The 27358-nt window shown below is 56.7% G+C and overlaps 1 protein-coding gene across 1 annotated transcript in view; it reads left to right on the plus strand.

Annotated features, from left to right (window-relative positions):
* Nucleotides 1-27358, plus strand: part of LOC148135288 (integrin alpha-10-like) — a 94954-nt gene that overhangs the window by 55004 nt on the left and 12592 nt on the right. The window contains exon 6 of the mRNA XM_087985098.1: nucleotides 5255-5382. Within this exon, the coding sequence (XP_087841224.1) occupies nucleotides 5255-5382 (128 nt within the window). The remainder of the gene's footprint in view (nucleotides 1-5254; nucleotides 5383-27358) is intronic.

Consider the following 27358-nt stretch of genomic DNA (forward strand, 5'->3'; position numbering starts at 1 on the left):
AGTGCCCCACTGTATGAGCAGTGTCGTCGCAGTGTCAAACTGTATTAGCAGTGTCCTCACAGTGTCCCACTGTATGAGCAGTGTCCTCACAGTGCCCCACTGTATGAGCAGTGTACTCGCAGTGCCCCACTGTATGAGCAGTGTCCTCGCAGTGTCCCACTGTATTAGCAGTGTCCTCACAGTGTCCCACTGTATGAGCAGTGTTGTCGCAGTGTCAAACTGTATTCGCAGTGTCCTCACAGTGTCCCACTGTATTAGCAGTGTCGTCGCAGTGTCAAACTGTATTAGCAGTGTCCTCGCAGTGTCCCACTGTATGAGCAGTGTCCTCACAGTGCCCCACTGTATGAGCAGTGTCCTCACAGTGTCCCACTGTATGAGCAGTGTCCTCACAGTGTCCCACTGTATGAGCAGTGTCCTCACAGTGCCCCACTGTATGAGCAGTGTCCTCACAGTGTCCCACTGTATGAGCAGTGTCCTCACAGTGTCCCACTGTATGAGCAGTGTCCTCACAGTGTCCCACTGTATGAGCAGTGTCCTCGCAGTGCCCCACTGTATGAGCAGTGTCCTCACAGTGTCCCACTGTATTAGCAGTGTCCTCACAGTGTCCCACTGTATGAGCAGTGTACTCGCAGTGCCCCACTGTATGAGCAGTGTCCTCGCAGTGTCCCACTGTATTAGCAGTGTCCTCACAGTGTCCCACTGTATGAGCAGTGTCGTCGCAGTGTCAAACTGTATGAGCAGTGTCCTCGCAGTGCCCCACTGTATTAGCAGTGTCGTCGCAGTGTCAAACTGTATTAGCAGTGTCCTCGCAGTTTCCCACTGTATTAGCAGTGTCCTCACAGTGTCCCACTGTATGAGCAGTGTCCTCACAGTGTCCCACTGTATTAGCAGTGTCGTCGCAGTGTCAAACTGTATTAGCAGTGTCTTCGCAGTGTCCCACTGTATTAGCAGTGTCCTCACAGTGTCCCACTGTATGAGCAGTGTCCTCGCAGTGTCCCACTGTATGAGCAGTGTCCTCGCAGTGCCCCACTATATGAGCAGTGTCCTCGCAGTGTCCCACTGTATGAGCAGTGTCCTCGCAGTGTCCCACTGTATGAGCAGTGTCCTCACAGTGCCCCACTGTATGAGCAGTGTACTCGCAGTGTCCCACTGTATGAGCAGTGTCCTCACAGTGTCCCACTGTATGAGCAGTGTCCTCACAGTGTCCCACTGTATGAGCACTGTCCTCACTGTGTGCCACTGTATAAGCAGTGTCCTCACAGTGCCCCATTGTATGAGCAGTGTCCTCACAGTGTCCCACTGTATGAGCAGTGTCCTCACAGTGTCCCACTGTATGAGCAGTGACCTCGCAGTGTCCCACTGTATGAGCAGTGTTCTCACAGTGTCCCACTGTATGAGCAGTGTCCTCACAGTGTCCCACTGTATGAGCAGTGTCCTCACAGTGTCCCACTGTATGAGCAGTGTCCTCGCAGTGCCCCACTGTATGAGCAGTGTCCTCACAATGTCCCACTGTATTAGCAGTGTCCTCGCAGTGTCCCACTGTATTAGCAGTGTCCTCGCAGTGCCCCACTGTATGAGCAGTGTCCTCACAGTGTCCCACTGTATGAGCAGTATCCTCGCAGTGTCCCACTGTATGAGCAGTGTCCTCACAGTGCCCCACTGTATGAGCAGTGTCCTCACAGTGCCCCACTGTATGAGCACTGTCCTCACAGTGCCCCACTGTATGAGCAGTGTCCTCGCAGTGCCCCACTGTATGCGCAGTGTCCTCGCAGTGCCCCACTGTATGAGCAGTGCACACGCAGTGTCCCACTGTATGAGCAGTGTCCTCACAGTGTCCCACTGTATGAGCAGTGTCCTCACAGTGCCCCACTGTATGAGTAGTGTCCTCGCAGTGCCCCACTGTATGAGCAGTGTTCTCACAGCGCCCCACTGTATGAGCAGTGTCCTCACAGTGCCCCACTGTATGAGTAGTGTCCTCACAGCGCCCCACTGTATGAGCAGTGTCCTCGCAGTGCCCCACTGTATGAGCAGTGCCCTCACAGTGTCCCACTGTACGAGCAGTGTCCTCACAGTGTCCCACTGTATGAGCAGTGTCCTCGCAGTGCCCCACTGTATTAGCAGTGTCCTCGCAGTGCCCCACTGTATGAGCAGTGTCCTCACAGTGCCCCACTGTATGAGCAGTGTCCTCACAGTGTCCCACTGTATGAGCAGTGTCCTCACAGTGTCCCACTGTATGAGCAGTGTCCTCGCAGTGCCCCACTGTATGAGCAGTGTCCTCGCAGTGCCCCACTGTATGAGCAGTGTCCTCACAGTGTCCCACTGTATGAGCAGTGTCCTCACAGTGCCCCACTGTATGAGCAGTGTCCTCACAGTGTCCCACTGTATGAGCAGTGTCCTCGCAGTGCCCCACTGTATGAGCAGTGTCGTCGCAGTGCCCCACTGTATGAGCAGTGTCCTCACAGTGCCCCACTGTATGAGCAGTGTCCTCACAGTGTCCCACTGTATGAGCAGTGTCCTCGCAGTGCCCCACTGTATGAGCAGTGTCCTCGCAGTGCCCCACTGTATGAGCAGTGTCCTCACAGTGTCCCACTGTATGAGCAGTGTCCTCCCAGTGCCCCACTGTATGAGCAGTGTCCTCGCAGTGTCCCACTGTATGAGCAGTGTCCTCACAGTGTCTCACTGTATTAACAGTGTCCTCGCAGTGCCCCACTGTATGAGTAGTGTCCTCACAGTGTCCCACTGTATGAGTAGTGTCCTCACAGTGCCCCACTGTATGCGCAGTGTCCTCGCAGTGCCCCACTGTATGAGCAGTGTCCTCACAGTGTCCCACTGTATGAGTAGTGTCCTCACAGTGCCCCACTGTATGCGCAGTGTCCTCGCAGTGTCCCACTGTATGAGCAGTGTCCTCACAGTGTCCCACTGTATGAGTAGTGTCCTCACAGTGTCCCACTGTATGCGCAGTGTCCTCACAGTGTCCCACTGTATGAGCAGTGTCCTCACAGTGCCCCACTGTATGAGCAGTGTCCTCGCAGTGCCCCACTGTATGAGCAGTGTCCTCACAGTGCCCCACTGTATGAGCAGTGTCCTCACAGTGTCCCACTGTATTAACAGTGTCCTCACAGTGCCCCACTGTATGCGCAGTGTCCTCGCAGTGCCCCACTGTATGAGTAGTGTCCTCGCAGTGCCTCACTGTATGAGCAGTGTCCTCACAGTGTCCCACTGTATGAGCAGTGTCCTCACAGTGTCCCACTGTATGAGTAGTGTCCTCACAGTGTCCCACTGTATGCGCAGTGTCCTCGCAGTGCCCCACTGTATGAGCAGTGTCCTCACAGTGTCCCACTGTATGCGCAGTGTCCTCACAGTGTCCCACTGTATGAGTAGTGTCCTCACAGTGCCCCACTGTATGCGCAGTGTCCTCGCAGTGCCCCACTGTATGAGCAGTGTCCTCACAGTGTCCCACTGTATGAGCAGTTTCCTCACAGTGTCCCACTGTATGAGCAGTGTACTCACAGTGTTCCACTGTATGAGCAGTGTCCTCACAGTGCCCCACTGTATGAGCAGTGTCCTCACAGTGTCCCACTGTATGCGCAGTGTCCTCACAGTGCCCCACTGTATGAGCAGTGTCCTCACAGTGCCCCACTGTATGAGCAGTGTCCTCACAGTGTCCCACTGTATGCGCAGTGTCCTCCCAGTGTCCCACTGTATGAGCAGTGTCCTCACAGTGCCCCACTGTATGCGCAGTGTCCTCGCAGTGCCCCACTGTATGAGCAGTGTGCTCACAGTACCCCACTGTATGCGCAGTGTCCTCACACTGTCCCACTGTATGAGCAGTGTCCTCGCAGTGCCCCACTGTATGCGCAGTGTCCTCACACTGTCCCACTGTATGCGCAGTGTCCTCACAGTGTCCCACTGTATGAGCAGTGTCCTCACAGTGTCCCACTGTATGAGCAGTTTCCTCACAGTGTCCCACTGTATGAGCAGTGTACTCACAGTGTCCCACTGTATGAGCAGTGTCCTCACAGTGCCCCACTGTATGAGCAGTGTGCTCACAGTACCCCACTGTATGCGCAGTGTCCTCACAGTGCCCCACTGTATGCGCAGTGTCCTCACAGTGCCCCACTGTATGCGCAGTGTCCTCACAGTGCCCCACTGTATGAGCAGTGTCCTCACAGTGCCCCACTGTATGAGCAGTGTCCTCGCAGTGCCCCACTGTATGAGCAGTGTCCTCGCAGTGCCCCACTGTATGCGCAGTGTCCTCACAGTGTCCCACTGTATGCGCAGTGTCCTCACAGTGCCCCACTGTATGAGCAGTGACCTCGCAGTGCCCCACTGTATGAGCAGTGTCCTCACAGTGCCCCACTGTATGAGCAGTGTCCTCGCAGCGCCCGTCCTAGCTCTGGTCAGAGATGAAGGGCCTTCCACTCACCACAAGGAACAGACCATTCCCTGACTGCATCGAGGTGTTGTGTAAAACACCAAACACCACGTGGTCAGGATTAAGCTTCTTTGCTCTGGGCTTTCTTTACAAGAGTTTTTCTTTCAAAGTTGGGTGCAGTAATTGGGACATTGAGGTGGAATCTGTCCTAGTTGGTGAAGAGGAAGTGGAGGGGCAATTGTTACATACACCTCCATCCCACCCTCTGGTGCCTCGGCCAGATATCTCTCTTTCTCTTCGGGCATTGTTCCCATTGCCACTAGATATAAGCGGGGACCTTGCTTCTCAGTCAGAAGGTTGTAGGTTCAAGTCCCACTCCAGATCCTTCAATATTTCACCCAAGCCCGACAATGTTTTAGTGTTATGGATGAGACTTGAAACCAATCTTCCACCTACCTCTTCAGTGAATGGAAGAGATCCCATGGCACTATTTTGAGTTAGAACAAGGGAGTTTCTGAGCTGGTCTGGCCAATCTTTAACGTTTGATTAACGTCATTGAAATAACAGAAGAACAGGCCATGTTATTAATTGTGGGATCTTACTGTGTGCACATTGGCTGCTGTGTTTCTAACATGCTGATAGTGACTAAGCATCAGAAGAGGACCTCATGATGCAAGGCCATGAAAAACACTCTGTCAATACAACCCTTCATTCAAGCAGTTTTAACGTGACACATGGTGTGAATTGTGATGTTTTAAGATATCACCCTCTAGATTCCAGAGCAAGATCTGTGAGTTCAGGGATATGCTGGAATTTCAGCTTGCTTCCTGTCTTATTGCTTTATCTGTATCTCTGTACCGGGCTCTGCCTTTGTTTCAGACTGTGGGATGTCCATGGACATTGTCATTCTGTTGGATGGGTCAAACAGTATCTACCCGTGGTACGAGGTACAGAGGTTCCTCAGCAATGTCCTCAACAAATTCCACATTGGCCCAAAGCAGATACAGGCAAGTGTGAAACTTTCATCATCACTCTCTTTCTCTCCAGTCACCCTCTTCCATGGAGTCACTGAAATCTTTGCTGCGCTAATTTTCACAGCGTTTCTCCACCTGCGAGAGAACTGCAAAGAGTCAGGTCATTTTAAACTGCTGCTGCGTTTTCATTGAGAATTCCTCTCAATAAAGTGGGGAAAATTGAAATTTCAGTATCCATTTTCACACAGACCCACCTCACCCTCACTCACTCCACCACCCCCATGTTCACCCTCACCCTCACCCCCTCACCGTCCCTCACTCCACCTCCATGTTCACTCTCACCCTCACTCCCTCCACCTCCGGTATACACCCTCACTCCCTCCACCCTCACTACCTCACCCTCACTCCCTTCACCCCCTGTGTTCACCCTCACCTTCACTCTCTCACCCTTACTCCCTCCACCTCTCGTGTTCACCCTCACCCTCACTCCCTCACCCTCACTACCTCACCCTCACTCCCTTCACCCCCTGTGTTCACCCTCACCTTCACTCTCTCACCCTTACTCCCTCCACCTCTCGTGTTCACCCTCACCCTCACTCCCTCACCCTCACTCCCTCACCCTCACTCCCTCCACCCTCACTCCCTCACCCCACTCCATCCACCTCCTGTGTTCACCCTCACCTTCACTCTCTCACCCTCACTCCCTCCACCTCTCGTGTTCACCCTCACCCTCACCCTCACTCCCTCACCCTCACTTACTCAACCTCCCGTGTTCACCCTCACCCTCACTCCCTCACCCTCACTTACTCAACCTCCCGTGTTCACCCTCACCCTCACTCCCTCACCCTCACTCCCTCCACCTCCCATGTTCACCCTCACCCTCACTCCCTCACCCTCACTTCCTCCACCCTCACTCCCTCACCCCACTCCCTCCACCTCCTGTGTTCACCCTCACCTTCACTCCCTCACCCTCACTCTCTCCACCTCTCGTGTTCACCCTCACCCTCACTCCCTCACCCTCACTCACTCCACCTCCTGTGTTCACCCTCACCCTCACTCCCTCCACCTCCCATGTTCACCCTCACCCTCACCCTCACTCACTCCACCTCCCGTGTTCACCCTCACCCTCAGTCCCTCACCCTCACTCCCTCACCCTCACTCGCTCCACCTCCTGTGTTCACCCTCACTCTCCCTCACTCCACCTCCAGTCTTCACCCTCACCCTCAGTCCCTCACCCTCACTCCCTAACTCCCTCACTCTCACTCCCTCCACCTCCCGTGTTCACCCTCACCCTCACCCTCACTCGCTCCACCTCTGGTATTTAACTCCACTATCATTGTAGTTTATAAACCTGCTTTCAATCTCGTAAATGCTTCACATTTTTCGCATTTTCCTGTGTTTGTCGGTGAGTTTCTCAGTAATTGAGTGTGGAGGATAATGGTGTAACAGTTACTACCTCAGTACTGAGTGCAAACATCACTGTGTGTAGCCTGACAGTAACTGGAGCGTTAGCCACTTGTGGACTCACTGAGGAGGGACCACAGCCGCACTGACTGCTGGGCGTTGACCAATGTGTACGGGCTCTATTTTAAACTGATGCATATAATTACAAAAAAGCCACAGGTATTTCCTCTCCCCTCCCATTTTCTACATAAATAAGCAATGATAGACTTGGAAAAGACTTGCAGCTGTATAATATTGTCAACCAAATTCAAATCGAGACCTTGGCCAACCGGTTAAACTGAGTGACCTTTTACCTGCAGGAGAACTGCAAGATCTCAGGGACACACTGCGATCAGTCCCTCTCTGCGTACAGGTCCGCATCGCTCAGAAAAGCAATCATAGCTGCTTGTTACAACAGATGTGAAAACTCATTGGGGAACAGCTTGCTGAACAGCTATTCTGGCACAGGAGGAGTCCACTATGATGCATGAGGTTCTATTTCACCAAAATATAACAGAGGGTTAAAGTTAGTCAAGAGTATGAGCACCTAGGTGCCAGCCGTACCCCTTTAGGTAACCCTTCTATCTGGGTCTGACAGTCATGGGCTCAGGCCTCAGGCCAGGAAAAGGAATAACCCCAGAACTGCATTTCCAATGCTCTTCTCAGAAAGCTAGGGTGTTCCCGAAGACGGGACTGTGCGGTGCCAAAAGTCACATTGTAATGACATAGAGTAGGCCTTTTAGGTCTGAGATGGGGAGAGATTTCTTCACCGAGAGACAGGTGAGCCTGTGGAATTCTCTGCCAGAGAAAGCAGTTGAGGCCAAAACACTTAATGTTTTCAAAGGTTGGGCAGGTTTGCGCCCAAAGACCTGCCCCCACGCTGTAGGACTTTAGTTCACAAGGGTAGCAGGATAAAATGGTGCAGCAGGAAAAGGAGACAGAGTTGGATGATCAGCCAAGATCATATTGAATGGCAGGGGAAGCTGGAAGGACCAAGTGGCCCACTACTGCTAGTAACTGTTGTTGGCTCGGTCGGAGGGACAGTGCTGAGGGAGTGGGCACTGTCGGAGGGTCAGCGCTGAGGGAGCGGGGACTGTTGGAGGGTCAGTGCAGAGGGAGCGGGCACTGTCGGAGGGTCAGTGCTGAGGGAGCGGGCACTGTCGGAGGGTCAGTGCTGAGGGAGCGGGCACGGTCGGAGGGTCAGTGCTGAGGGAGCGGACACTGTCGCAGGGTCAGTGCTGAGGGAGTGGGCACTGTCGGAGGGTCAGTGCTCAGGGAGCGGACACTGTCGGAGGGTCAGTGCTGAGGGAGTGGGCACTGTCGGAGGGTCAGTGCTGAGGGAGTGGGCACTGTCGGAGGGTCAGTGCTGAGGGAGTGGGCACTGTCGGAGGGTCAGTGCTCAGGGAGTGGGCACTGTCGGAGGGTCAGTGCTGAGGGAGTAGGCACTGTCGGAGGGTCAGTGCTGAGGGAGCGGGCACTGTCGGAGGGTCAGTGCTGAGGGAGCGGGCACTGACGGAGGGTCAGTGCTGAGGGAGTGGGCACTGTTGGAGGGTCAGTGCTGAGGGAGCGGGCACTGTCGGAGGGTCAGTGCTGAGGGAGCGGGCACTGTGGGAGGGTCAGTGCTGAGGGAGTGGGCACTGTTGGAGGGTCAGTGCTGAGGGAGTGGGCACTGTCGCAGGGTCAGTGCTGAGGGAGCGCTGCACTGTCGGAGGGTCAGTGCTGAGGGAGTGGGCACTGTCGCAGGGTCAGTGCTGAGGGAGTGGGCACTGTCGGAGGGTCAGTGCTGAGGGAGTGGGCACTGTCGGAGTGTCAGTGCTGAGGGAGTGGGCACTGTCGCAGGGTCAGTGCTGAGGGAGCGGACACTGTCGGAGGGTCAGTGCTGAGGGAGTGGGCACTGTCGGAGGGTCAGTGCTGAGGGAGTGGGCACTGTCGGAGGGTCAGTGCTCAGTGGGTGGGCACTGTCGGAGGGTCAGTGCTCAGGGAGTGGGCACTGTCAGAGGGTCAGTGCTCAGGGAGTGGGCACTGTCGGAGGGTCAGTGCTGAGGGAGTGGGCACTGTCGGAGGGTCAGTGCTGAGGGAGTGGGCACTGTCGGAGGGTCAGTGCTGAGGGAGTGGGCACTGTCGGAGGGTCAGTGCTCAGGGAGTGGGCACAGTCTGAGGGTCATTGCTAAGGGAGCGGACACTGTCAGAGGGTCAGCGCTGACGGAGTGGGCACTGTCGGAGGGTCAGTGCTGAGAGAGTGGGCACTGTCGGAGGGTCAGTGCTGAGGGAGTGGGCACTGTCAGAGGGTCAGTACTGAGGGAGTGCCGCACAGTCCGAGGGTCAGTGCTGAGGGAGCACCGCACTGTCGAAGGGTCAGTGCTGAGGGAATGGGCACTGTCGGAGGGTCAGTGCTGAGGGAGTGGACACTGTCAGAGGGTCAGTGCTGAGGGAGTGCCGCACAGTCGGACGGTCAGTGCTGAGGGAGCACCGCACTGTCGAAGGGTCAGTGCTGAGGGAATGGGCACTGTCGGAGGGTCAGTGCTGAGGGAGCGCCGCACTCTCGGAGGGTCAGCGCTGAGGGAATGGGCACTGTCGGAGGGTTAGCACTGAGGGAGTGCCGCGCTGTCGGAGGGTCAGTGCTGAGGGAGTGGACACTGTCGGAGGGTCAGTGCTGAGGGAGCGGGCACTTTCGGAGGGTCAGTGCTGAGGGAGCGGGCACTGTCGGAGGGTCAGTGCTGAGGGAGCGGGCACTGTCAGAGGGTCAGTGCTGAGGGAGTGTCGCACTGTCAGAGGGTCAGTGCTGAGGGACCGAACACTGTCGGAGGGTCAGTGCTGAGGGAGTGGACACTGTCGGAGTTTCAGTGCTGAGGGAGCGGACACTGTCGGAGGGTCAGTGCTGAGGGAGTGCCGCACTGTCGGAGGGTCAGTGCTGAGGGAGCGGACACTGTCAGAGGGACAGTGCTGATGGAGCGGACACTGTCGGAGGGTCAGTGCTGAGGGAGCGCCGCATTGTCAGAGGGTCAGTGCTGAGGGAGCGCCGCACTGTCAGAGGGTCAGTGCTGAGGGAGTGCCGCACTGTCAGAGGGTCAGTGCTGAGGGAGTGTACACTGTCAGAGGGACAGTGCTGAGGGAGTGGTCACTGTTGGAGGGTCAGTGCTGAGGGAGTGGGCACTGTCAGAGGGACAGTGCTGAGGGAGTACTGTACCGCCAGAGGGTCAATGCTGAGGGAGTGCCGCACTGTCGGTGTGTCAGTGCTGAGGGAGTGCCACACTGTCAGTGGGTCAGTGCTGTGGGAGTGGGCACTGTTGGAGGGTCAGTGCTGAGGGAGTGGGCACTGTTGGAGGGTTCGTGCTGAGGGAGTGTCGCACTGTCAAAGGTTCAGTGCTGAGGGAGTGGGCACTGTCAGAGGGTCAGTGCTGAGGGAGTGCCGCACTGTCAGAGGGTCAGTGCTGAGGGAGCGGACACTGTCGGAGGGTCAGTGCTGAGGGAGCGGACACTGTGGGAGGGTCAGTGCTGAGGGAGCGGACACTGTCAGAGGGTCAGCGCTGAGGGAGTGGACACTGTCGTAGGGTCAGCGCTGAGGGAGTGGACACTGTCGTAAGGTCAGTGCTGAGGGAGCGCCGCATTGTCGGAGGGTCAGTGCTGAGGGAGCGCCGCACTGTCGGAGGGTCAGTGCTGATGGAGCGGACACTGTCAGAGGGACAGTGCTGAGGGAGTGGTCATTGTTGGAGGGTCCGTGCTGAGGGAGTGCCGCGCTGTCCAAGGGTCAGTGCTGAGGGAGTGGGCACTGTCGGAGGGTTAGTGCCGAGGGAGCGGACACTGTCAGATGGTCAGCGCTGAGGGAGCGCCGCACTGTCGGAGGGTCAGCGCTGAGGGAGCGCTGCACTGTCAGAGGGTCAGTGCTGAGGGAGTAGACACTGTCGGAGGGTCAGTGCTGAGGGAGCGGACACTGTCGGAGGATCAGTGCTGAGGGAGCGGGCACTGTCGGAGGATCAGTGCTGAGGGAGCGGGCACTGTCGGAGGATCAGTGCTCAGGGAGCGCCGCACTGTCAGAGGGTCAGTGCTGAGGGAGTGCCACAATGTCGGAGGGTCAGTGTGGATGGAGTGCCGCACTGTCGGTGGGTCAGTGCTGAGGGAGTGCCGCACTGTCGGAGGGTCAGTGCTGAGGGAGTGGGCACGGTCAGAGGGTCAGTGCTGAGGGAGTGCCACAATGTCGGAGGGTCAGTGTGGATGGAGTGCAGCTCTGCTGGAGGGTCAGTGCTGAGGGAGTGCCGCACTGTCAGTGGGTAGGTGCTGAAGGAGTGTCGCACTGTCGGAGGGTCAGCGCTGAGGGAGTGCCGCACTGTCGGAGGGTCAGCGCTGAGGGAGTGGGCACTGTCGGAGGGTCAGTGCTGAGGGAGTGCCGCACTGTCGGAGGGTCAGTGCTGAGGGAGTGGGCACTGTTGGTGGGTCAGTGCTGAGGGAGTGGGCACGGTCAGAGGGTCAGTGCTGAGGGAGTGCCACAATGTCGGAGGGTCAGTGTGGATGGAGTGCAGCTCTGCTGGAGGGTCAGTGCTGAGGGAGTGCCGCACTGTCAGTGGGTCAGTGCTGAGGGAGTGCCGCACTGTCGGAGGGTCAGTGCTGAGGGAGTGCTGCGCTGTTCGAGGGTCAGTGCTGAGGGAGCGCCGCACTATCGGAGGGTCAGTGCTGAGGGAGTGCCACAATGTCGGAGGGTCAGTGTGGATGGAGTGCAGCTCTGCTGGAGGGTCAGTGCTGAGGGAGTGCCGCACTGTCAGTGGGTCAGTGCTGAGGGAGTGCCGCACTGTCGGAGGGTCAGTGCTGAGGGAGTGCTGCGCTGTTGGAGGGACAGTGCTGAGGGAGCGCCGCACTATCGGAGGGTCAGTGCTGAGGGAGTGCTTCACTGTCGGAGGGTCAGTGCTGAGGGAGCGCCGCACTGTCGGAGGGTCAGTGCTGAGGGAGCGCCGTACTGTCGGAGGGTCAGTGCTGAGGGAGTGGGCACTGTTGGAGGGTCAGTGCTGAAGGAGTGCTGCACTGTCAGTGGGTCAGTGCTGAGGGAGTGGGCACTGTCGGAGGGTCAGTGCTGAGGGAGCGCCGTACTGTCGGAGGGTCAGTGCTGAGGGAGTGCCGCACTGTCGGAGGGTCAGTGCTGAGGGAGCGCCGTACTGTCGGAGGGTCAGTGCTGAGGGAGTGCCGCACTGTCAGTGGGTCAGTGCTGAGGGAGTGGGCACTGTCAGAGGGTCAGTGCTGAGGGAGCGCCGTACTGTCGGAGGCTCAGTGCTGAGGGAGTGCCGCACTGTCGGAGGGTCAGTGCTGAGGGAGCGGACACTGTCGGATGGTCAGTGTTTAGGGAGCGGGCACTGTCAGAGGGTCAGCTCTGAGGGAGTCGGCGCTATCGGAGGGTCAGTGCTGAGCGAGTGGGCACTCTCAAAGGGTCAGTGCTGAGGGAGCGCCGCACTGTCAGAGGGTCAGTGCTGAGGGAGCGGACACTGTCGGAGGTCAGTGCTGAGGGAACGGACACTGTCAGAGGGACAATGCTGACTGAGCGCCGCACAGTCGGAGGTTCAGTGCTGAGGGAGCGGACACTGTCAGAGGGTCAAGCTGAGGGAGCGGACACTGTCAGAGGGTCAGTGCTGAGGGAACGGACACTGTCGGAGGGTCAGTGCTGAGGGAGTGGACACTGTCGGAGGAACAGTGCTGAGGCAGCAGATACTGTTGGAGGGTCAGTGCTGAGGGAGTGCCGCATTGTCGGAGGGTCAGTGCTGAGGGAGCAGACACTGTGGGAGGGTCAGTTCTGAGGGAGCGGACACTGTCAGAGGGTCAGCGCTGAGGGAGTGGACACTGTAGTAGGGTCAGTGCTGAGGGAGCGCCGCACTGTCGGAGGGTCAGTGCTGAGGGAGCGGACACTGTCAGAGGGACAGTGCTGAGGGAGTGGGCACAGTCAGAGGGTCAGTGCTGAGGGAGTGGGCACTGTTGGAGGTTCAGTGCTGAGGGAGTGCTGCACTGTCGGTGGGTCAGTGCTGAGGGAGTGCCGCACTGTCGGAGGGTCAGTGCTGAGGGAGCGCCGTACTGTCGGAGGGTCAGTGCTGAGGGAGTGCCGCACTGTCGGAGGGTCAGTGCTGAGGGAGCGGACACTGTCAGAGGGACAGTGCTGAGGGAGTGGGCACAGTCAGAGGGTCAGTGCTGAGGGAGTGGGCACTGTTGGAGGTTCAGTGCTGAGGGAGTGCTGCACTGTCGGTGGGTCAGTGCTGAGGGAGTGCCGCACTGTCGGAGGGTCAGTGCTGAGGGAGCGCCGTACTGTCGGAGGGTCAGTGCTGAGGGAGTGGACACTGTCGGAGGAACAGTGCTGAGGCAGCAGATACTGTTGGAGGCTCAGTGCTGAGGGAGTGCCGCATTGTCGGAGGGTCAGTGCTGAGGGAGCAGACACTGTGGGAGGGTCAGTTCTGAGGGAGCGGACACTGTCAGAGGGTCAGCGCTGAGGGAGTGGACACTGTAGTAGGGTCAGTGCTGAGGGAGCGCTGGACTGTCGGAGGGTCAGTGCTGAGGGAGCGGACACTGTCGGAGGGTCAGTGCTGAGGGAGCGGGCACTGTCGGAGGATCAGTGCTCAGGGAGCGCCGCACTGTCGGAGGGTCAGTGCTGAGGGAGTGCCGCATTGTCGGTGGGTCAGTGCTGAGGGAGTGCCGCACTGTCGGAGGGTCAGTGCTGAGGGGGTGCCGCACTGTCCGAGGGTGAGTGCTGAGGGATCAGGCACGGTCAGAGGGTCAGTGCTGAGGGAGTGGGCACAGTCAGAGGGTCAGTGCTGAGGGAGTGGGCACTGTTGGAGGTTCAGTGCTGAGGGAGTGCTGCACTGTCGGTGGGTCAGTGCTGAGGGAGTGCCGCACTGTCAGAGGGTCAGTGCTGAGGGAGTGCCACAATGTCGGAGGGTCAGTGTGGATGGAGTGCCGCACTGTCGGTGGGTCAGTGCTGAGGGAGTGCCGCACTGTCGGAGGGTCAGTGCTGAGGGAGTGGGCACGGTCAGAGGGTCAGTGCTGAGGGAGTGCCACAATGTCGGAGGGTCAGTGTGGATGGAGTGCAGCTCTGCTGGAGGGTCAGTGCTGAGGGAGTGCCGCACTGTCAGTGGGTAGGTGCTGAAGGAGTGTCGCACTGTCGGAGGGTCAGCGCTGAGGGAGTGCCGCACTGTCGGAGGGTCAGCGCTGAGGGAGTGGGCACTGTCGGAGGGTCAGTGCTGAGGGAGTGCCGCACTGTCGGAGGGTCAGTGCTGAGGGAGTGGGCACTGTTGGTGGGTCAGTGCTGAGGGAGTGGGCACGGTCAGAGGGTCAGTGCTGAGGGAGTGCCACAATGTCGGAGGGTCAGTGTGGATGGAGTGCAGCTCTGCTGGAGGGTCAGTGCTGAGGGAGTGCCGCACTGTCAGTGGGTCAGTGCTGAGGGAGTGCCGCACTGTCGGAGGGTCAGTGCTGAGGGAGTGCTGCGCTGTTCGAGGGTCAGTGCTGAGGGAGCGCCGCACTATCGGAGGGTCAGTGCTGAGGGAGTGCCACAATGTCGGAGGGTCAGTGTGGATGGAGTGCAGCTCTGCTGGAGGGTCAGTGCTGAGGGAGTGCCGCACTGTCAGTGGGTCAGTGCTGAGGGAGTGCCGCACTGTCGGAGGGTCAGTGCTGAGGGAGTGCTGCGCTGTTGGAGGGTCAGTGCTGAGGGAGCGCCGCACTATCGGAGGGTCAGTGCTGAGGGAGTGCTTCACTGTCGGAGGGTCAGTGCTGAGGGAGCGCCGCACTGTCGGAGGGTCAGTGCTGAGGGAGCGCCGTACTGTCGGAGGGTCAGTGCTGAGGGAGTGGGCACTGTTGGAGGGTCAGTGCTGAAGGAGTGCTGCACTGTCAGTGGGTCAGTGCTGAGGGAGTGGGCACTGTCGGAGGGTCAGTGCTGAGGGAGCGCCGTACTGTCGGAGGGTCAGTGCTGAGGGAGTGCCGCACTGTCGGAGGGTCAGTGCTGAGGGAGCGCCGTACTGTCGGAGGGTCAGTGCTGAGGGATTGGGCACTGTTGGAGGGTCAGTGCTGAAGGTGTGCTGCACTGTCAGTGGGTCAGTGCTGAGGGAGTGGGCACTGTCAGAGGGTCAGTGCTGAGGGAGCGCCGTACTGTCGGAGGCTCAGTGCTGAGGGAGTGCCGCACTGTCGGAGGGTCAGTGCTGAGGGAGCGGACACTGTCGGATGGTCAGTGTTTAGGGAGCGGGCACTGTCAGAGGGTCAGCTCTGAGGGAGTCGGCGCTATCGGAGGGTCAGTGCTGAGCGAGTGGGCACTCTCAAAGGGTCAGTGCTGAGGGAGCGCCGCACTGTCAGAGGGTCAGTGCTGAGGGAGCGGACACTGTCGGAGGTCAGTGCTGAGGGAACGGACACTGTCAGAGGGACAATGCTGACTGAGCGCCGCACAGTCGGAGGTTCAGTGCTGAGGGAGCGGACACTGTCAGAGGGTCAAGCTGAGGGAGCGGACACTGTCAGAGGGTCAGTGCTGAGGGAGTGGACACTGTCGGAGGGTCAGTGCTGAGGGAGTGGACACTGTCGGAGGAACAGTGCTGAGGCAGCAGATACTGTTGGAGGGTCAGTGCTGAGGGAGTGCCGCATTGTCGGAGGGTCAGTGCTGAGGGAGCAGACACTGTGGGAGGGTCAGTTCTGAGGGAGCGGACACTGTCAGAGGGTCAGCGCTGAGGGAGTGGACACTGTAGTAGGGTCAGTGCTGAGGGAGCGCCGCACTGTCGGAGGGTCAGTGCTGAGGGAGCGGACACTGTCAGAGGGACAGTGCTGAGGGAGTGGGCACAGTCAGAGGGTCAGTGCTGTTGGAGGTTCAGTGCTGAGGGAGTGCTGCACTGTCGGTGGGTCAGTGCTGAGGGAGTGCCGCACTGTCGGAGGGTCAGTGCTGAGGGAGTGCCGTACTGTCGGAGGGTCAGTGCTGAGGGAGTGCCGCACTGTCGGAGGGTCAGTGCTGAGGGAGCGGACACTGTCGGATGGTCAGTGTTTAGGGAGCGGGCACTGTCAGAGGGTCAGCTCTGAGGGAGTCGGCGCTATCGGAGGGTCAGTGCTGAGGGAGCAGGCACTGTCAGAGGTTCAGCGCTGAGCGAGTGGGCACTCTCAGAGGGTCAGTGCTGAGGGAGCGCCGCACTGTCAGAGGGTCAGTGCTGAGGGAGCGGACACTGTCGGAGGGTCAGTGCTGAGGGAACGGACACTGTCAGAGGGACAGTGCTGAGGGAGCGCCGCACAGTCGGAGGTTCAGTGCTGAGGGAGCAGACACTGTCAGAGGGTCAAGCTGAGGGAGCGGACACTGTCGGAGGGTCAGTGCTGAGGGAACGGACACTGTCGGAGGGTCAGTGCTGAGGGAGTGGACACTGTCGGAGGAACAGTGCTGAGGCAGCAGATACTGTTGGAGGGTCAGTGCTGAGGGAGTGCCGCATTGTCGGAGGGTCAGTGCTGAGGGAGCAGACACTGTGGGAGGGTCAGTTCTGAGGGAGCGGACACTGTCAGAGGGTCAGCGCTGAGGGAGTGGACACTGTAGTAGGGTCAGTGCTGAGGGAGCGCTGGACTGTCGGAGGGTCAGTGCTGAGGGAGCGGACACTGTCGGAGGGTCAGTGCTGAGGGAGCGGGCACTGTCGGAGGATCAGTGCTCAGGGAGCGCCGCACTGTCGGAGGGTCAGTGCTGAGGGAGTGCCGCATTGTCGGTGGGTCAGTGCTGAGGGAGTGCCGCACTGTCGGAGGGTCAGTGCTGAGGGGGTGCCGCACTGTCCGAGGGTGAGTGCTGAGGGATCAGGCACGGTCAGAGGGTCAGTGCTGAGGGAGTGGGCACAGTCAGAGGGTCAGTGCTGAGGGAGTGGGCACTGTTGGAGGTTCAGTGCTGAGGGAGTGCTGCACTGTCGGTGGGTCAGTGCTGAGGGAGTGCCGCACTGTCGGAGGGTCAGTGCTGAGGGAGTGCCGCACTGTCGGAGGGTCAGTGCTGAGGGAGTGGGCACTGTTGGAGGGTCAGTGCTGAAGGAGTGCTGCACTGTCAGTGGGTCAGTGCTGAGGGAGTGGGCACTGTCGGAGGGTCAGTGCTGAGGGAGCGCCGTACTGTCGATGGGTCAGTGCTGAGGGAGTGCTGCACTGTCGGAGGGTCAGTGCTGAGGGAGTCGGCGCTATCGGAGGGTCAGTGCTGAGGGAGCAGGCACTGTCAGAGGTTCAGCGCTGAGCGAGTGGGCACTCTCAGAGGGTCAGTGCTGAGGGAGCGCCGCACTGTCAGAGGGTCAGTGCTGAGGGAGCGGACACTGTCGGAGGGTCAGTGCTGAGGGAACGGACACTGTCAGAGGGACAGTGCTGAGGGAGCGCCGCACAGTCGGAGGTTCAGTGCTGAGGCAGCAGACACTGTCAGAGGGTCAAGCTGAGGGAGCGGACACTGTCGGAGGGTCAGTGCTGAGGGAGTGGACACTGTCGGAGGAACAGTGCTGAGGCAGCAGATACTGTTGGAGGGTCAGTGCTGAGGGAGTGCCGCATTGTCGGAGGGTCAGTGCTGAGGGAGCAGACACTGTGGGAGGGTCAGTTCTGAGGGAGCGGACACTGTTAGAGGGTCAGCGCTGAGGGAGTGGACACTGTAGTAGGGTCAGTGCTGAGGGAGCGCCGCACTGTCGGAGGGTCAGTGCTGAGGGAGCGGACACTGTCGGAGGGTCAGTGCTGAGGGAGCGGGCACTGTCGGAGGATCAGTGCTGAGGGAGTGGGCACTGTTGGTGGGTCAGTGCTGAGGGAGTGGGCACGGTCAGAGGGTCAGTGCTGAGGGAGTGCCACAATGTCGGAGGGTCAGTGTGGATGGAGTGCAGCTCTGCTGGAGGGTCAGTGCTGAGGGAGTGCCGCACTGTCAGTGGGTCAGTGCTGAGGGAGTGCCGCACTGTCCGAGGGTCAGTGCTGAGGGAGTGCTGCGCTGTTGGAGGGTCAGTGCTGAGGGAGCGCCGCACTGTCGGAGGGTCAGTGCTGAGGGAGTGCCGCACTGTCGGAGGGTCAGTGCTGAGGGAGCGCCGCACTGTCGGAGGGTCAGTGCTGAGGGAGTGCCGCACTGTCGGAGGGTCAGTGCTGAGGGAGTGCTGCGCTGTTGGAGGGTCAGTGCTGAGGGAGCGCCGCACTATCGGAGGGTCAGTGCTGAGGTAGCGCCGCAATGTCGGAGGGTCAGTGTGGATGGAGTTAGAACATAAAACATAGAACATAGAACATAGAAGAATACAGCGCAGTACAGGCCCTTTGGCCCTCGATGTTGCGCCGATCCAAGCCCACCTAACCTACACTAGCCCACTATCCTCCATATGCCTATCCAATGCCCGCTTAAATGCCCATAATGAGGGAGAGTCCACCACTGCTACTGGCAGGGCATTCCATGAACTCACGACTCGCTGAGTAAAGAATCTACCCCTAACATCTGTCCTATACCTACCCCCCCTTAATTTAAAGCTATGCCCCCTCGTAATAGCTGACTCCATACGTGGAAAAAGGTTCTCATGGTCAACCCTATCTAACCCCCTAATCATCTTGTACACCTCTATCAAGTCACCCCTAAACCTTCTTTTCTCCAATGAAAACAGCCCCAAGTGCCTCAGCCTTTCCTCATACGATCTTCCTTCCATACCAGGCAACATCCTGGTAAACCTCCTCTGCACCCGTTCCAGTGCCTCCACACCCTTGCTATAGTATGGCGACCAAAACTGCACACAATACTCCAGATGCGGCCACACCAGAGTCTTATACAACTGCAACATGACCTCAGGGCTCCAGAACTCAATTCCTCTACCAATAAAAGCCAGTACGCCATATGCCTTCTTCACCGCACTATTTACCTGGGTGGCAACTTTCAAAGATCTGTGTACGTGGACACCAAGATCCCTCTGCTCATCCACACTACCAAGTATCCGACCATTAGCCCAGTACCCCATCTTTTTGTTACTCTTACCAAAGTGAATCATCTCACACTTACCGACATTGAACTCCTTTTGCCACCTTTCTGCCCAGTTCTGCAGCTTATCTATATCCCGCTGTAACCTGCCACATCCTTCCTCACTGTCTACAACTCCTCCGACTTTCGTATCATCCGCAAACTTGCTCAGCCAACCTTCTAACCCCTCCTCCAGGTCATTTATAAAAATGACAAACAGCAATGGTCCCAAAACAGATCCTTGCGGAACACCGCTAGTGACGGCACTCCAAGATGAACCTTTGCCATCAACTACTACCCTCTGTCTTCTTCCAGCCAGCCAATTCCTAATCCAAACCTCCAACTAACCCTCAATGGCATACCTCCGTATTTTTTGCAGTAGTCTACCATGGGGAACATTATCAAACGCCTTACTAAAATCCATATACACCACATCTGCTTTCCCCTCGTCCACCTCCTTAGTCACCTTCTCAAAGAATTCAATAAGGTTTGTGAGGCACGACCTGCCCTTCACAAAACCATGCTGACTATCCTTGATCACATTAGTCCTATCCAGATGTTCATAAATCGTATCCCTTACAATTCTCTCTAAGATTTTGCCCACAACAGAAGTGAGACTCACCAGCCTATAGTTACTAGGGTTATCCCTACTCCCCTTCTTGAACAAGGGAACCACATTTGCTATCCTCCAATCTTCTGGGACTACTCCTGTAGACAACGAGGACATAAAAATCAAGGCCAATGGCTCTGCAATCTCCTCCCTTGCTTCCCAGAGAATCCTAGGATAAATGCCATCAGGCCCAGGGGACTTATCTATTTTCACCCTTTCCAGAATTTCCAACACCTCTTCTCTACATACCTCAAAGCCATCCATTCTACTTAATTGTGACTCAATATTCACATCGACAACAGTGTCCTGTTCCTGAGTGAATACTGACGAAAAGTATTCATTCAATGTCTCCCCAATCTCTTCGGCCTCCACACGCAACTTCCCACTACTATCCTTGACTGGACCTATTCCTACCCTAGTCATTCTTTTATTCCTGACATACCTATAGAAAGCCTTAGGGTTTTCCCTAATCCTACCAACTAAGGACCTTTCATGTCCCCTCCTTGCTGCTCTTAGCTCTCTCTTCAGATCCTTCCTGGCTACCTTATAACTCTCAATCGCCCCAATTGAACCTTCACGCCTCATCTTTACTTAGGCCGCCCTCTTCCATTTAACAAGGGATTCCAATTCCTTATTAAACCACAGCTCCCTCACACGACCCTTTCCTCCCTGCCTGACGGGTACATACTTATCAAGGACACTCAATAGTTGCTCCTTGAACAAGCTCCACATATCAATTACACCCTTGCCTTGAAGCTTACTTTTCCAAGCCACACATCCTAAGTCATGCCTCACCGCATCATAATTTCCCTGCCCCCAGCTATAACTCTTGCCCTGTAGTGCACACTTATCCCTCTCCATCACTAGAGTAAAAGTCACCGAATTGTGGTCACTATCCCCAAAGTGCTCACCTACCTCTAATTTTAACACCTGGCCTGGTTCGTTACCCAGAACCAAATCCAGTATGGCCTCACCTCTTGTTGGCCTGTCTACATATTGTGTCAGGAAACCCTCCTGCACACATTGGACAAACACCAACATCTAACGAACTTGAGCTATAGCTTTCCCAATCAATATCAGGAAAGTTAAAGTCCCCCATAACAACCACCCTATTACTTCCACTCTTCTCTTGAATCATCCTCGCAATTCTTTCTTCTACGTTTCTAGGACTATTAGGAGGCCTGTAGAAAACTCCTAACAGGGTGAGCTCACCTTTCCTATTCCTAACCTCAGCCCAAACTACCTCAGATGGCAAGTCCTCATCCATCGTCCTTTCCACCACTGTAATACTATCTTTGACAAGCAATGCCACACCTCCCCCTCTTTTACCCCCACCTCTGACCCTACTAAAACATTTAAACCCTGGAACCTGCAACAGCCAATCCTGTCCCTGTTCTAGCCATGTCTCCGTAATGGCCACAACATCGAAGTCCCAGGTACCAACCCACGCTGCAAGTTCACCTACCTTATTTCGTATACTTCTTGCATTGAAGTATACACACTTCAAGCCACTTTCCTGTTTACAGGCACCCTCCTTTGAGATTGATGCCATGTTCCTAACCTCCCTACACTCCAGGTCCTGCACCCTGAAGCTACAATCTGGGTTCCCATGCCCCTAGAGAGTTAGTTTAAACCCCCCCCCCAAGAGCACTAGCAAACCTCCCCCCAAGGATACTGGTGCCCCTCAGGTTCAGGTGTAGACCATCCTGTTTATAGAGGTCCCACCTTCCCCAGAAAGAACCCCAGTTATCCAAATACCGGAATCCCTCCCTCCTGCACCATCCTGCACGCATTTAAGTGTTCTCTCTCCCTATTCCTCGACTCTCTATCACGTGGCACGGGTAACAAACCAGAGACAACAACTCTGTTCGTTCTAACTTTGAGCTTCCAACCTAGCTCCCTGAAAGCCTGCCTAACATCCTCAGCGCTCCTCCTACCTATGTCATTGGTGCCAATGTGGACCACGACTTCGGGCTGCTCCCCCTCCCCCCGACAGTTCAGCGCTGTCGGAGGGTCAGTGCTGAGGGAATGCCGCACTGTCGGAGGGTCAGTGCTGAGGGAGCGCCGCACTGTCGGAGGGTCAGTGCTGCACTGTCGGAGGGTCAGTGCTGAGGGAGCGCCGCACTGTCGGTGGGTCAGTGCTGAGGGAGTGGGCACTGTCGGAGGGTCAGTGCTGAGGGAGCGGGCACTGTGGGAGGGTCAGTTCTGAGGGAGCGGACACTGTCAGAGGGTCAGCGCTGAGGGAGTGGACACTGTAGTAGGGTCAGTGCTGAGGGAGCGCTGGACTGTCGGAGGGTCAGTGCTGAGGGAGCGGACACTGTCGGAGGGTCAGTGCTGAGGGAGCGGGCACTGTCGGAGGATCAGTGCTCAGGGAGCGCCGCACTGTCGGAGGGTCAGTGCTGAGGGAGTGCCGCATTGTCGGTGGGTCAGTGCTGAGGGAGTGCCGCACTGTCGGAGGGTCAGTGCTGAGGGGGTGCCGCACTGTCCGAGGGTGAGTGCTGAGGGATCAGGCACGGTCAGAGGGTCAGTGCTGAGGGAGTGGGCACAGTCAGAGGGTCAGTGCTGAGGGAGTGGGCACTGTTGGAGGTTCAGTGCTGAGGGAGTGCTGCACTGTCGGTGGGTCAGTGCTGAGGGAGTGCCGCACTGTCGGAGGGTCAGTGCTGAGGGAGTGCCGCACTGTCGGAGGGTCAGTGCTGAGGGAGTGGGCACTGTTGGAGGGTCAGTGCTGAAGGAGTGCTGCACTGTCAGTGGGTCAGTGCTGAGGGAGTGGGCACTGTCGGAGGGTCAGTGCTGAGGGAGCGCCGTACTGTCGATGGGTCAGTGCTGAGGGAGTGCCGCACTGTCGGAGGGTCAGTGCTGAGGGAGTCGGCGCTATCGGAGGGTCAGTGCTGAGGGAGCAGGCACTGTCAGAGGTTCAGCGCTGAGCGAGTGGGCACTCTCAGAGGGTCAGTGCTGAGGGAGCGCCGCACTGTCAGAGGGTCAGTGCTGAGGGAGCGGACACTGTCGGAGGGTCAGTGCTGAGGGAACGGACACTGTCAGAGGGACAGTGCTGAGGGAGCGCCGCACAGTCGGAGGTTCAGTGCTGAGGCAGCAGACACTGTCAGAGGGTCAAGCTGAGGGAGCGGACACTGTCGGAGGGTCAGTGCTGAGGGAGTGGACACTGTCGGAGGAACAGTGCTGAGGCAGCAGATACTGTTGGAGGGTCAGTGCTGAGGGAGTGCCGCATTGTCGGAGGGTCAGTGCTGAGGGAGCAGACACTGTGGGAGGGTCAGTTCTGAGGGAGCGGACACTGTTAGAGGGTCAGCGCTGAGGGAGTGGACACTGTAGTAGGGTCAGTGCTGAGGGAGCGCCGCACTGTCGGAGGGTCAGTGCTGAGGGAGCGGACACTGTCGGAGGGTCAGTGCTGAGGGAGCGGGCACTGTCGGAGGATCAGTGCTGAGGGAGTGGGCACTGTTGGTGGGTCAGTGCTGAGGGAGTGGGCACGGTCAGAGGGTCAGTGCTGAGGGAGTGCCACAATGTCGGAGGGTCAGTGTGGATGGAGTGCAGCTCTGCTGGAGGGTCAGTGCTGAGGGAGTGCCGCACTGTCAGTGGGTCAGTGCTGAGGGAGTGCCGCACTGTCCGAGGGTCAGTGCTGAGGGAGTGCTGCGCTGTTGGAGGGTCAGTGCTGAGGGAGCGCCGCACTGTCGGAGGGTCAGTGCTGAGGGAGTGCCGCACTGTCGGAGGGTCAGTGCTGAGGGAGCGCCGCACTGTCGGAGGGTCAGTGCTGAGGGAGTGCCGCACTGTCGGAGGGTCAGTGCTGAGGGAGTGCTGCGCTGTTGGAGGGTCAGTGCTGAGGGAGCGCCGCACTATCGGAGGGTCAGTGCTGAGGTAGCGCCGCAATGTCGGAGGGTCAGTGTGGATGGAGTTAGAACATAAAACATAGAACATAGAACATAGAAGAATACAGCGCAGTACAGGCCCTTCGGCCCTCGATGTTGTGCCGATCCAAGCCCACCTAACCTACACTAGCCCACTATCCTCCATATGCCTATCCAATGCCCGCTTAAATGCCCATAATGAGGGAGAGTCCACCACTGCTACTGGCAGGGCATTCCATGAACTCACGACTCGCTGAGTAAAGAATCTACCCCTAACATCTGTCCTATACCTACCCCCCCTTAATTTAAAGCTATGCCCCCTCGTAATAGCTGACTCCATACGTGGAAAAAGGTTCTCATGGTCAACCCTATCTAAACCCCTAATCATCTTGTACACCTCTATCAAGTCACCCCTAAACCTTCTTTTCTCCAATGAAAACAGCCCCAAGTGCCTCAGCCTTTCCTCATACGATCTTCCTACCATACCAGGCAACATCCTGGTAAACCTCCTCTGCACCCGTTCCAGTGCCTCCACACCCTTGCTATAGTATGGCGACCAAAACTGCACACAATACTCCAGATGCGGCCACACCAGAGTCTTATACAACTGCAACATGACCTCAGTGCTCTGGAACTCAATTCCTCTACCAATAAAAGCCAGTACGCCATATGCCTTCTTCACCGCACTATTTACCTGGGTGGCAACTTTCAAAGATCTGTGTACGTGGACACCAAGATCCCTCTGCTCATCCACACTACCAAGTATCCGACCATTAGCCCAGTACCCCATCTTTTTGTTACTCTTACCAAAGTGAATCATCTCACACTTACCGACATTGAACTCCTTTTGCCACCTTTCTGCCCAGTTCTGCAGCTTATCTATATCCCGCTGTAACCTGCCACATCCTTCCTCACTGTCTACAACTCCTCCGACTTTCGTATCATCCGCAAACTTGCTCACCCAACCTTCTAACCCCTCCTCCAGGTCATTTATAAAAATGACAAACAGCAATGGTCCCAAAACAGATCCTTGCGGAACACCGCTAGTAACTGCACTCCAAGATGAACCTTTGCCATCAACTACTACCCTCTGTCTTCTTCCAGCCAGCCAATTCCTAATCCAAACCTCCAACTAACCCTCAATGCCATACCTCCGTATTTTTTGCAGTAGTCTACCATGGGGAACATTATCAAACGCCTTACTAAAATCCATATACACCACATCTGCTTTCCCCTCGTCCACCTCCTTAGTCACCTTCTCAAAGAATTCAATAAGGTTTGTGAGGCACGACCTGCCCTTCACAAAACCATGCTGACTATCCTTGATCACATTAGTCCTATCCAGATGTTCATAAATCGTATCCCTTACAATTCTCTCTAAGATTTTGCCCACAACAGAAGTGAGACTCACCAGCCTATAGTTACTAGGGTTATCCCTACTCCCCTTCTTGAACAAGGGAACCACATTTGCTAGCCTCCAATCTTCTGGCACTACTCCTGTAGACAACGAGGACATAAAAATCAAGGCCAATGGCTCTGCAATCTCCTCCCTTGCTTCCCAGAGAATCCCAGGATAAATGCCATCAGGCCCAGGGGACTTATCTATTTTCACCCTTTCCAGAATTTCCAACACCTCTTCTCTACATACCTCAAAGCCATCCATTCTACTTAATTGTGACTCAGTATTCACATCGACAACAGTGTCCTGTTCCTGAGTGAATACTGACGAAAAGTATTCATTCAATGTCTCCCCAATCTCTTCGGCCTCCACACGCAACTTCCCACTACTATCCTTGACTGGACCTATTCCTACCCTAGTCATTCTTTTATTCCTGACATACCTATAGAAAGCCTTAGGGTTTTCCCTAATCCTACCAACTAAGGACCTTTCATGTCCCCTCCTTGCTGCTCTTAGCTCTCTCTTCAGATCCTTCCTGGCTACCTTATAACTCTCAATCGCCCCAATTGAACCTTCACGCCTCATCTTTACTTAGGCCGCCCTCTTCCATTTAACAAGGGATTCCAATTCCTTATTAAACCACAGCTCCCTCACACGACCCTTTCCTCCCTGCCTGACGGGTACATACTTATCAAGGACACTCAATAGTTGCTCCTTGAACAAGCTCCACATATCAATTACACCCTTGCCTTGAAGCTTACTTTTCCAAGCCACACATCCTAAGTCATGCCTCACCGCATCATAATTTCCCTGCCCCCAGCTATAACTCTTGCCCTGTAGTGCACACTTATCCCTCTCCATCACTAGAGTAAAAGTCACCGAATTGTGGTCACTATCCCCAAAGTGCTCACCTACCTCTAATTTTAACACCTGGCCTGGTTCGTTACCCAGAACCAAATCCAGTATGGCCTCACCTCTTGTTGGCCTGTCTACATATTGTGTCAGGAAACCCTCCTGCACACATTGGACAAACACCAACATCTAACGAACTTGAGCTATAGCTTTCCCAATCAATATCAGGAAAGTTAAAGTCCCCCATAACAACCACCCTATTACTTCCACTCTTCTCTTGAATCATCCTCGCAATTCTTTCTTCTACGTTTCTAGGACTATTAGGAGGCCTGTAGAAAACTCCTAACAGGGTGAGCTCACCTTTCCTATTCCTAACCTCAGCCCAAACTACCTCAGATGGCAAGTCCTCATCCATCGTCCTTTCCACCGCTGTAATACTATCTTTGACAAGCAATGCCACACCTCCCCCTCTTTTACCCCCACCTCTGACCCTACTAAAACATTTAAACCCTGGAACCTGCAACAGCCAATCCTGTCCCTGTTCTAGCCATGTCTCCGTAATGGCCACAACATCGAAGTCCCAGGTACCAACCCACGCTGCAAGTTCACCTACCTTATTTCGTATACTTCTTGCATTGAAGTATACACACTTCAAGCCACTTTCCTGTTTACAGGCACCCTCCTTTGAGATTGATGCCATGTTCCTAACCTCCCTACACTCCAGGTCCTGCACCCTGAAGCTACAATCTGGGTTCCCATGCCCCTAGAGAGTTAGTTTAAACCCCCCCCCCAAGAGCACTAGCAAACCTCCCCCCAAGGATACTGGTGCCCCTCAGGTTCAGGTGTAGACCATCCTGTTTATAGAGGTCCCACCTTCCCCAGAAAGAACCCCAGTTATCCAAATACCGGAATCCCTCCCTCCTGCACCATCCTGCACGCATTTAAGTGTTCTCTCTCCCTATTCCTCGACTCTCTATCACGTGGCACGGGTAACAAACCAGAGACAACAACTCTGTTCGTTCTAACTTTGAGCTTCCAACCTAGCTCCCTGAAAGCCTGCCTAACATCCTCAGCGCTCCTCCTACCTATGTCATTGGTGCCAATGTGGACCACGACTTCGGGCTGCTCCCCCTCCCCCCGACAGTTCAGCGCTGTCGGAGGGTCAGTGCTGAGGGAATGCCGCACTGTCGGAGGGTCAGTGCTGAGGGAGCGCCGCACTGTCGGAGGGTCAGTGCTGCACTGTCGGAGGGTCAGTGCTGCACTGTCGGAGGGTCAGTGCTGAGGGAGCGCCGCACTGTCGGTGGGTCAGTGCTGAGGGAGTGGGCACTGTCGGAGGGTCAGTGCTGAGGGAGCGGGCACTTTCGGAGGGTCAGTGCTGAGGGAGCGGGCACTGTCGGAGGGTCAGTGCTGAGGGAGCGGGCACTTTCGGAGGGTCAGTGCTGAGGGAGCGGGCACTGTCGGAGGGTCAGTGCTGAGGGAGCGGGCACTGTCAGAGGGTCAGTGCTGAGGGAGTGTCGCACTGTCAGAGGGTCAGTGCTGAGGGACCGAACACTGTCGGAGGGTCAGTGCTGAGGGAGTGGACACTGTCGGAGTTTCAGTGCTGCGGGAGCGGACACTGTCGGAGGGTCAGTGCTGAGGGAGTGCCGCACTGTCGGAGGGTCAGTGCTGAGGGAGCGGACACTTTCAGAGGGACAGTGCTGATGGAGCGGACACTGTCGGAGGGTCAGTGCTGAGGGAGCGCCGCATTGTCAGAGGGTCAGTGCTGAGGGAGCGCCGCACTGTCAGAGGGTCAGTGCTGAGGGAGTGCCGCACTGTCAGAGGGTCAGTGCTGAGGGAGTGTACACTGTCAGAGGGACAGTGCTGAGGGAGTGGTCACTGTTGGAGGGTCAGTGCTGAGGGAGTGGGCACTGTCAGAGGGACAGTGCTGAGGGAGTGCTGTACCGCCG

Source organism: Chiloscyllium plagiosum, unplaced genomic scaffold (assembly GCF_037043375.1).
Source record: "Chiloscyllium plagiosum isolate Xiang-an unplaced genomic scaffold, Cpla_swu_hap1 HiC_scaffold_50, whole genome shotgun sequence".
NCBI classification, from domain to species: Eukaryota; Metazoa; Chordata; class Chondrichthyes; order Orectolobiformes; family Hemiscylliidae; genus Chiloscyllium; species Chiloscyllium plagiosum.